This window comes from Cyprinus carpio, chromosome B5 (assembly GCF_018340385.1).
Source record: "Cyprinus carpio isolate SPL01 chromosome B5, ASM1834038v1, whole genome shotgun sequence".
Taxonomy (NCBI): Eukaryota; Metazoa; Chordata; class Actinopteri; order Cypriniformes; family Cyprinidae; genus Cyprinus; species Cyprinus carpio.
This window is the reverse complement of record NC_056601.1, coordinates 1,044,429-1,056,005: the sequence shown is the minus strand read 5'-3', so window position 1 is coordinate 1,056,005 and position 11,577 is coordinate 1,044,429. Positions and strand designations below refer to the sequence as shown.

General features: G+C 44.8%; 1 protein-coding gene across 1 annotated transcript in view; it reads left to right on the top strand.

Moving 5' to 3' along the window:
• The window catches only part of LOC109108124 (serine/threonine-protein kinase TAO3-like), a 69,853-nt gene that overhangs the window by 40,823 nt on the left and 17,453 nt on the right, over positions 1–11,577 (top strand). Inside the window, 1 exon segment of the mRNA XM_042723518.1 lies at positions 11,320–11,487. Coding sequence (XP_042579452.1) covers positions 11,320–11,487 — 168 coding nt within the window.

Here is an 11,577-nt window from a genome sequence, read left to right as displayed (position 1 = left end):
GGAGATCATCATGCCACATAAGAAGTCACTCATAAGCATTGCTCATCGAAGTTCAAGCACGACTTCTGAGTGCCCACACACTACTGTTAATTCATTCCCACTCTGAGTCACGTTCTCAAACACAGAAATACTCATGTGATACTCACACATGGATTGTTACGTTCAGGCTTAGTAATGTAAATTTATGCAGCTTAATCTCTTTACATTCATACATTCATAAAGAACTGCAGAATTACGCATATTCAGTTACACAAATTATGCAATTCATAGCAAGCAAGTACAGTTACAGATGGTTTTGGTTTTTAGCAATGTTGCATTAAATAGACTATAGTTGAACATTGTGTAAATTACAAATAAAAAAATAAATTAAAAAAAACGTCTCTAGGTTACGTATGTAACCCTAGTTCCTCGAGGGAACGAGACGCTGCGTCGAGCGCTTTGGGGAACGCGTCTAGCGTGAGCGACTCTGAATATCGTGTGAAAACCAGTCCAATGGAAGAGCGTGACGTCACGGGCGGGGTGACGTAAGCGACCAGGAAGCTATAAAAAGCACATGCAGCGCAGCTGGCATCAGCTTCGAGTACCAGCAAGCGCCAGCAGGGGTGCCGGGGGGTATGGCTCCGAGACGCAGCGTCTCGTTCCCTCGAGGAACTAGGGTTACATACGTAACCTAGAGACGTTCCTCTTCAGGAACTCAAGCTGCGTCGAGCGCTTTGGGGAACGAGTACCAACGCTGCCAGACTCCCAAACCCCTGCCTAGTGTGTATCGGAAGAGCACAGCTTAGGACGAGAGAGGACGGATGCGCCTGGAGTGACCGGCATGTCTAGGCCGTAAAATTTTGCAAATGTAAAGGGGCGTGGACCACCCCGCAGCGTTGCAGATGTCCAGCATGGAATACACCTGCCAAAAAGGCCTTGGAGGCCGCCATACCCCGTGTGGAGTGAGCCTTGGCTCCCAACAGCGGGGGACGACCAGAGGACTCATAGGTGGCGTTGATAGCCTCGACTATCCAACGACTAATAGACTGCTTAGAAGCAGGAGAACCCCTCTTGGGGGGACCATAGCATACTACAAGCAATTGGTCTGTTTTTCTCCACAGGGCAGCTCTGTGGACGTATGCGTCCAGTGCTCGAAACTGGACACATACAGTTTAGCTTCTCTTGGTCGGGCTCCCGAAAGGGAGGAGGACAGAAAGCCTGCAGCACTACAGGTTGTGGTGTGACAGAGGGGACCTTAGGAACATATCCCGCTCGAGGGTATATGAACGCTTTGGTCATGCCAGGTGCAAAGTCCAGATATGTAGGGGCCACTGAGAGGGCCTGCAAATCTCCTACTCTCCTCAGAGAGGTAATGGCCAACAGAAAGGCGGTTTTAAGTGTCAGATGTCTGTCTGAAATATCTTGAATAGGCTCAAATGGAGGTCTGCACAAGGCCTCTAGCACCACAACCAAGTCCCACGGGGGAATACGGGACCGTACTGGAGGTCTCAGCCTCAGCGCACCGCGGAGGAGGAAACGTGTAACTAATGGGTGTCTTCCCAAAGACTGACCATCGAGAAGGGCGTGGTAGGCCGCAATGGCCGCCACGTAGACCTTCAACGTGGAGTGGGTCAACCCTGCAGAGAACTGGCCTGTAGGAACTCCAGAACTGTACCGACTGGGCAGTTTACTGGGTCTAGCTGGCGGTTTCTGCACCATGAGGTGAAGAGTTTTCCACCTCAGGGCGTACAGTTTCCTCGGTGAGGGAGCTCTGGATTGGAGGAGGGTCTCAACAACCTCGGTTGAGAGACCGGATGCTATGAAACTGCGCCCCCTCAGGGGCCACACCCACAGCTTCCACAGCTCCGGGCGAGGGTGTGAATTATCATGCCCTGCGCCCCTGTGAGAGTAGGTCTGTCTGATCGGTATCTCCCAAGGAGAGCCGTCGAGGAGCGAGACCAGATCTGCGAACCATACTCGGCCCGGCCAGAACGGGGCTACTAACAATAGACGGACCCTGTCCCGGCGTACTCTCGCCAGAACTCCCGGGAGCAGAGCAATAGGGGGAAATGCGTACAGACGAAGCCTCGGCCAGGTCTGTACCATAGCGTCCAGTCCCAGGGGAGCTGGATGAACTAGAGAGAACCAAAGGGGACATTGTGCTGTCTCCTGAGTTGCAAAGAGGTCTATTTGAGCTCTGCCAAAAAATTCTCCATATCTGCTCCACCACCTCGGGGTGAAGCTTCCATTCCCCGGGCCTCGGCCCCTGCCTCGACAGTATGTCTGCTCCCACATTCAGTTTCCCAGGAATATATACTGCTCTGAGTGAGAGGAGTTTGCCCTGGGAACCACACAAGGATCTGGTCCGCCAGCTTGTACAAGGGGCGCGAACGCAGACCGCCCTGGTGGTTGATGTAAGAGACAACCGATGTGTTGTCGTGTGCGCACCAACACATGGTGATCCCTTAGGTCTGGGAGGAAGTGCTTCAGTGCACGATAAACTGCTAGCATTTCTAGACAATTGATATGCCATGTCAGATGGCGACCGCTCCACAGACCGCGGGCAGGGTGGCCACTCATGACCGCACCCCAACCAGTGAGGGAAGCATCCGTCGCTAGTGTTACACGGCGACCAGGAGCTCCCAGCACCGGGCCCTGATTCAAGAACCAAGGTTTCTTCCATCCATATCTAAGGCACGGAGGCAGCGCCGCGTGACCTTGATAGTTCGAAGTGGATTGCCCCTCGGGGAAAATCCCTTGTTCTTGAGCCACCACTGTAGGGGTCTCATGTACAGCAGGCCAAAAGGTATCACGTTGGACGCAGCTGCCATCAGACCCAACAATTTCTGAAATTGTTTGACAGTGAGTGACTGGCCTTCTTTGACTCTCTCGACTGAGATGAGGATCGACTCGATACGAGCAGGGGACAATCGTGCCTGCATCGTGGTCGAATCCAATACTACGCCCTAGATAGGTGGTTCTCTGAACTGGAGAAAGTACACTCTTCTTGGCGTTCAGTCTCAAACCCAGCTCCCCCATATGTGCGAGAACGACATCTCGATGCCGAGCCGCAGCCTGCTCTGACTGAGCTAAAATCAACCAATCGTCGATGTAGTTGAGAATGCGGATGCCCTGCATGCGCAGGGGGACCATAGCCGCATCTACACATTTCGTGAACGTGCGGGGTGAGAGTGCGAGGCCAAAGGGAAGTACTCGATATTGGTAAGCTTCGCCCCCGAAAGCAAACCTCAGAAACTTCCTGTGTTGTGGAAGGATGGATATGTGGAAGTATGCATCTTTGAGATCTATTGTGACAAACCAGTCCTCGGACCTGATCTGCGCTACAACATGCTTGATCGTGAGCATCTTGAACTTCAGTCTCATAACTGATCGATTTAAGACCCGCAGGTCTATGATCGGACGCAACCCCCCATCCTTCTTTGGAACTATGAAATACCGGCTGTAAAATCCGGATTCCCTGTCTTGAGGAGGGACCACCTCGATGGCCTCCTTCTCTAATAGGGCTTTCACTTCTTGTTCCATAACCAGACCCTGCTCGGGGCCGACTATCGTCGGAGTAGTAACCCCGTTGAACATCGGCGGGTGCAGAGCCGAACTGAATACGGTAACCTTTCTCTACCGTGTGCAGGACCCATTGAGATACATTTGGCAGTAGTTTCCACGCTGGCAAATAATCTACTAAGGGAATCAGTCTCTCGAGACTGACCTCTGGTGTAAGAGGCCCCCCGCAGGGGTGGCGAGCGTCTCAGCCCCGCTACGCGCACGGGCGGAAGATACTGAGAATGATGCTCGCTGGGGACCGCTGCGCCCTGGAACACTGGCAGGGTTGGCAGACCGGCCCCCAGACCTCGGCCGAGAGCGTCGCTGAGGCTCCCGTTCCCTTTGCGGGGGAGCACGAGAGGCGACGCTCTGCTTTTGAGCCTCTCGGTATGAGGAGCTAGGGTGCGGCTGGGGCATCTCCCGCCCAGATGCCCCGAGGGGAGGGGGAGCGACGAGGGGAGGAATTTATGGAACGCCGCCGCCTGTTTGCGAGCCTCCTGAAACCTGTCGACGACAGTGTTGACTGCGTCGCCGAACAGGCCAGAAGGCTGGATCGGGGCGTCCATAAGGCAGACCCTGTCCCGCTCTTTTTCATTTCTGACAGGGTCAGCCACAAATGCCTCTCCGCAGCCACCATAGCTGCCATGGACCGCCCAATCGCTCGGGCGGTCTCCTTGTGTGGCGCGGAGGGAGAGATCAGCGGTCCTTCTGAGCTCAGTGATGTCATCGGACTGATCTCCTCTCCCTCATCAAGCTCCTTCAGCAGGTCAGCCTGGTACGCCTGTAACACCGCCATGGTGTGCAGACACGCACCAGCCTGACCTGCTGCCGCATACCCTTTGCCCACCAAAGCCGAAGTTGTTCTGAGCGGCTTGGAGGGCAATGCCGGGGCCTTCAGAGACGATGCCGTACCGGGGGACAGATAGCTCGCGAGCGTCTGTTCCACCCGGGGCATCGCTCTGTAGCCGCGCTCTGCAATCCCCACTACATTGCCGTAGTAATCTGAAGAGGGGATATACAGGCGGGCTGAGAATGGCCTCTTCCACGATCTAGCGATCTCTTCATGTAGATCGGGAAAAAAAGGAAGGCCCCGGCAAGGAGGTGGTTGACTCGCCCGCAGAAAGCGTTCGTCGAGCTTGCTTTTCTGCGGTTCGGTTGTTTTTCTCGGCGGGCCAGTCAAGACTCAACTTGGCCATCGCACGAGTCACCACCTCCAAGAGCTCCTCATACCTAGGCGAGTGGGGTGGCGAATCGCTGTCGACAGACTCCACATCGACCTCCTCGGAGGAAGAGAGGCGGAGTGTCGATCCCTCTCCCTGGGTGGAAGGAACCCGCAGAGCGTGCTTCCGACTCCAGAGATTGGCGCGCCGGATCTGGCAGAAGTGGAAGGAGATAGGGACTCGCCCGTCTCCATTCCCTCTGTCAGATCCACTTGCGAACCCCACGAGTGCAGCTGCCGTTCTGCCTCGGAAGAAGCGGGGCCAGCACACCGGGGGGAACGCTGGCGAAGGCTCCCTCCTCAAAGAGAGCCCTCCGGGAACGAAGCAGACCACACCGACATCCTCTCACAATGCGGACAGTCGGCCCCCTCGAGAGCCGACTCGGCATGCTTCGAAACCCAGGCAGACCACGCACAGACTGTGTGTATCCCCGCTCGTAATGTAGCGCGGGCAGGGAGGGACACACAGTCTGAAACGCGATCCGGATTCGCCTTTGGAATGTTTAGATTTCGCCTTGCACTTGGACATTGCTTGGAGCTCTACTGGACAGACAACAGTAAATAAGACTCACAAGACAAAATGACATGCACACACAGAGCGCTTGCTGAAGACGCGAAGCTGATGCCAGCTGTGCGGCATGTGCTTTTATAGCTTCCTGGTCGCTTACGTCACCCCGCCCGTGACGTCACGCTCTTCCATTGGACTGATTTCACACGATATTCAGAGTCGCTCACGCTAGACGCGTTCCCCAAAGCGCTCGACGCAGCTCGAGTTCCTGAAGAGGAACACTGTTCTTTCAAACTTTCTGTTCAGCAAAGTATTCTGAAAAACAAATAAAAACAAACATGGTTTCCATAAAACTATTAATCAGTGCAACTGTTTTTAACACTGATACTAATAATAAATGTTTCTTGCACGTTAAAACAGCGTATTAAATTATTTCTGAAGGATCATGGAGGAGTGGAGTAAAGATGCTGAAAATTCAGCTTGACAATCACAGTAATTTCATTTTAAAATCTATTAAAAAACAAAGCAGTTATTTTAAAAAAATTGACAATATAACAACTTTTACTGTATTTTATCTAGTGCTGTCAAACGATAAATTGCGATTAATCACATCCAAAATAAAAGTTTTTGTTTGCATAATATATGTGTGTGTTCTGTGTATATTTATTATGTATATATAAATACACACACATACAGTATATATTTTGAAAATGTTTAAATGTATTTACATGTCTATATTTATATTCATATAATTTATATTATAAATAAATATATTTAATATATAAAAATAACTAAATTTATAAATGCTTGTGTGTGTGTGTGTGTGTGTGTGTGTGTGTGTGTGTGTGTGTGTGTGTATACACACATACACACACACATAATAAACATACACTGTACACATACATATATTATGCAAACAAAACTTTAGTTTTGGATGCGATTAATCGCGATTAATCGTTTGACAGCACTAATTTTATCAAATATATGCAGCCTCAAAGACTTGTGCGAAGCTTTTTTTTTTTTTTTTTTTTTTTTTTTTCATCCCACTGCAACTTGTGTCTTTAAATGAAAAATGTACTCTGTGTGATTGGCTTTCGGCCCTTTGTATTAAACTATGCATGCATACATGACTATTTTGTTTATAGTTGTTTAAGCAACTTAATTAATTATAATTGGTTTATAAACGTTATTTTAAACATTATGCACTTTTTTCACAGATAGTTATGTTATCTTATGCTTTGAATAATCATGCATTAGTAATATTTTGCTCGATACGCCCTCTTGTGGCCTCAGGCGAAAAGCCAAACGCTTTTCTTTACTCTAAGTGAAATGATGCATTTTAAATTCGAATATAATTTAAGCACAAAGTTTTTCAGCCATTTTGACAGCCCTAATAAAGACGCCCCTGTGCAGTTGGTGAGTGCACTTCCTCTTTGCCATATCTGTCAGTACTTCCTGTTCTCATGACGGCGGGTTTCTTACTCATCCATCCCTGCTGACTCACACACATACACGTTTTCATATGCACAGCCAAGCGCTCAGCCCACAGAGCATGCCATTCTGCTGTTTTTTTTTTTTTTTTTTTTTCTCATTTGCTGTGCCAACTACATCCTTGGAGGGTTAATAAAAGGAGGAGGAATTTTCGATTGTGCGTGTCTGACTTAACTAATATAACCATGACTTTCTCTCAACTGAATCACTGGGGCTGTAGGTGGACATATTGCTGCGCGGTGACTAATGGTCCTGATATCGTGCTGCGGTGGGAGGCTTATGGATTTAAATCGTTACCAAAATAAATGAGTGATAGAATATAGCGGTACAGTTGGGATATGGGTAATTGGTGGCTCTAGGCAAGCTCTGGATACGTGATCATTAAGGGATAGTGCGACCGGTGTGATTGGTTTGTTTGTTTGTGCACTGTATGGGTCTGTTTGTGTGGGTGCATGTTACAGGTTAAGGTTGATCTCATTGGTGGGCGCAGGTAATCCTATCTAGCTCTGAGAGCTTAGAGTTGATGCTAGACACTCACTTCAGATGGGATATGGGGGTCTTTTCCATGGGCGCCTAGAGGATTTCATCTGATTTTTTGCAAAAACATCACTTTAAAGTTTATATATATGTGTGTGTGTGTGTGTGTGTGTATAGACAATACTGGTCAAATGTTTGGGGTCAATAAGACTTGTGATGTTTTTTAAAGAAGTGTCTTCTGCTCATCAAGGCTGCATTTATTTGATCAAAAATACAGAAAAAAAAAACAGTAATCTTGCAAAATGTTATTACAATATAAAATAATGGTTTCTATTTTAATATCCTTAAAAATATAATTTATTTCTGTGATGCAAAGCTGAATTTCCATCAGCATCATTACTCCAGTATAAAGTGTCACATGATCTTCAGAAATCATTCTAATATAATGATTTATTATTAGAATTATCAGTGTTGGAAACAGTTGTGCTGCCATTTTTTTTAATTTTTTTTTGGAAACTGCGATACTTTTTTCAGGATTCTTTGATGAATAAAAGGTTAAAAAGAACAGCATTTATTCAAAATATAATTATTTTCTTACAATATAAATCTTTGCTATCACTTCTTAATTTAACACATCCTTGCTGAATAAAAGTTTTAATTTCTTTAAAAAAAAAGAAAGAATACAAATTTACTGACCCCAAATTTTTGAACTGTAGTGTAGATTGTTAGAAAAGATTTCTATTTTAAATAAACACTCTTCTTTTTAACTTTTTATTCATCAAAGAATCCTGAAAAAAGTATCACAGCTTCAAAAACAGCACTGATTATAAATCAGAATATTATTATGATTTCTGAAGATCATGTGACACTGAAGACTGGAGGAATGATGCTGAAAATTCAGCTGTGCATCACAGAAATAAATTAGATTTTAATTTATATTAAAATAGAAAAACATTATTTTACATAATAATAATATTCCACAATATGATTTTTTTCCTGTATTTTTGATCAAATAAATGCAGTCTTGATTAGCAGAAGAGACTACTGTAAAAAACATAAAAAATCGTTCCGATCCCAAACTTTTGACGGTAGTGTGTGTGTGTGTGTGTGTGTGTGTGTGTGTGTGTGTGTGTGTGTGTGTGTGTGTGTGTGTGTATGCTCATTCAACTTCAAAATTCTAAAGTTGTAAATGGAACAGTACACTCTAAAATGAAATTGGCTGAAAATGTGCTCTCCCTCAGGCCATTTAAGATGTAGATGAGTTTGTTCACAGGAACAGATTTGGAGAAATGCAGTGAATGGGTGCCGTCAGAATGAGAGTCCGAAAAACATCACAATAATCCACAAGTAATCCACACCACTCCAGTCCATTAAATAACATCATGTGAAATGAAAATCTGTGAAGCAATGTTAACTTTAAACAGTCTCTTCTGCCTAAAATAAAAGCATTGTTTGATTAAGAAACAAACTCATGTATATTTTGGATGGCCTGTGATTGGGTACATTTTCAGCTAATTTTAAGGTCCCACTTTATATAAAGTGGCCTTAACTACTATGCACTTACATCAAAAGGTAAGTACAGTGCACTTATTGAGATAATATTGTATTGCAAAACACTTTTGCTGCTATTGAGGTTGAACAGTGTAATTATAAATGTAATTAAAGAAACAAATGATGTAAATATGCATGTATTTTAAAATAAAAGTACAGTGTAAAAGACGTGTGTGTACACAATAATTACATTGTACCAAATGATTCATTTAAATGTAAGTACATAGTGTTCAAGGCCTCTTAAAGTGGGACCAAATTTTAATTTTGGGTGTTTATATTGCTTTAATTTTCTTGAATATTTCTAGTGTTAATGTATCTATAATGCACTAATATAAGACTTGAGGCTGTTCGGACCAAACAGTGATGAGCGACAATACATTTGGAAACATTTTTAAACCCGAAAGTGGCACAAAGCAACAAAATGATCAAAGATGTCCATCTAGCGCATGAAAAACAGCTACAGAAAAACAAGTTACATCTCAAAAAGTAGCCTTTTTTTTCCCTTTTCTTTCCTTTTGTTTTGTTGGTGAATATCCACTTCATCCGTCTTCTCTGTGTATCTAGATACTGTCTTTTCTTTTACTGACTGAGAAACCGCTTCAGATGATTCACTGTGAATTGATTCAAACTGTTTTGATAACTCGTTTTAGCCGATTCTTTAAAAAGGATTAAAAATAATGATTCATTCACTAATCATTTTAAATTTGGGTCATGCATGATCAGTCCATGCAGAGGTTTTGTTCTCCCGTTCCTCTCTAATACCTCAAGACCGTCCTTCCAAGCTCCTTAAGTCCGAATTAATTTATTCTATTCCCACCATTTGCTGCTTCCCAACTGCTGTCTTAATCTCACATGGGGTCTCCGCTCTTGACCTACAGAGGTCTCGTCGATTGAACCGAGCAGTGAATATCACTCACTGATCAGATTATGTAATTTCTTCCATTTAAATGGCATAATCCCGTAGATTAGTTTCCTCCCAGGCTGGTCAGTCACAGATGTCCGGTCAGAGTGGCGAATGCTTATCTGTGTTATCACCGAGCTGTTAGCTGTAACTGACTTCGCCGGGTTTAACGGTTGAGCCGTTTGCTTTACACAGACGTGACCTGCTTAAACGAAATGTGTTCTCAACTGAACTTGTGAATCCATTCCAAATCACTCTGAGAGTGGGAACATTATCAGCTGTTATTGAAAACCATGAAAAGGTGAACCAGTCCGCTTTGATTAGGCCTCCAAGATCAGTTTAGGCTTTAGAGGAGTTCACGTTTTGTCAAATCACTGAAAACGGGGTTTTCTTGACTGTTAACAAACATTTACAATTAACTAGTCCACCTTAAACAAGTTTGGAGTTTGTAAAATATAAGGCTGCATTTATTTGGTCAAAAATAGGGTTGAAAACAGGTGTGCAAATTAATATTTCACAGTGGAAACTGTGATACAGGATTCTTTGAGGAATAGAAAATTCAAACAAACTGTGTTTATTTAAAATAGAATATTTTAGAACATTATGAATGATCCATTTAATGCACACTTGTTTAATAAAAGTACAATTTTATCACATGGCAGTGTGCAAGAGTGGATTGTGCTTTGGAGTGAATGATGTGTTGTCAAATGAAAGATAATGATAATGTCAACAAAGCCAAGCAAAAATAGGGAAAATGTCCACTTCGAAGAGGAGCTAGTGCTAGAATTAACCAGTCCGCCTCAAGCAGTTAAATAAGAAAGTATTGCTTTAGAACAAAAGATATGTTCTCAAACATGCTTTTGAAGTAAATGCATAAAAGAAGATCTTCAAGATGCACGGTTTAGAGGAAAAGATGCTGTGAAGAGTCTCAGATGGAGGGTTTACGGTAAACGTTCAAGAGCGACTGTTTCAAGGAATGCGACCGGAATTGATTTGGATTTTGGATTGTGCTTCTAACCGTCTTCTCCCAAGTAAATAAATGAATAAATGACTCCCAGTTGAGTAATGGAAAAACTGCACAGCATACGTCCAATTAGTTTTCAAAGACTCATGGTTTGTGGTTTTGCGAGCCCAGTTAAGATGCACACATGCAGCCACTTGAACTCTCGAGTCGATTCGCTTTTTATTTCCATTGAGGAGGTGAGATCAAGTCCACATTTAGTCGGCCGTGTCAGAAACCCTCCTCCACGTGGCACGGGTCCACTCGAGGCCACATTACACGCAAGCACCCTCTAGTGAGCAAAGGACACAGACGAAATGACGTAATTCTGAGCACAAGTGTAGTAATCCGGCATGCTGAGAGGATGGAGACGTGGCTTTATTTCAAGGCAGTTAAATTGCATCATGCTTAACCCCCAAATGCTTCTGAAATATTTGCTTTTATGAAATGCATGCAATTTTTGTGTTTTCAGGTGAACACGGAGTCAGATAAAAACACACTTTCCTCTCATAAATTGAATTTAAATAAATTGTGTTATGCATTGAAGCTGTGTTTATGCATTTGACCACCACTTTATTTGCCTTAGCGTTTGCACAAACACATTTCACAAATGCCCTCTTTGTCCATCCCAGCACGAGTTCGTGAGGAGAGAGCGTCCTCTGCGGGTCCTCATCGATCTGATCCAGAGGACGAAGGATGCGGTCAGAGAGCTGGACAACCTGCAGTACCGTAAAATGAAAAAAATCCTCTACCAAGAGAAACACAACGGCCCAATGGGGGAGTCTCAGGAAGAGGAGGAGGTGGGTACAGAAGCGAAAGGCTCCCTTGATACGTGTCTGTGTGGGTTCCTCAGTGGTCAGCGTGCTTTCTGTTGTCTAATTTTTCAACAC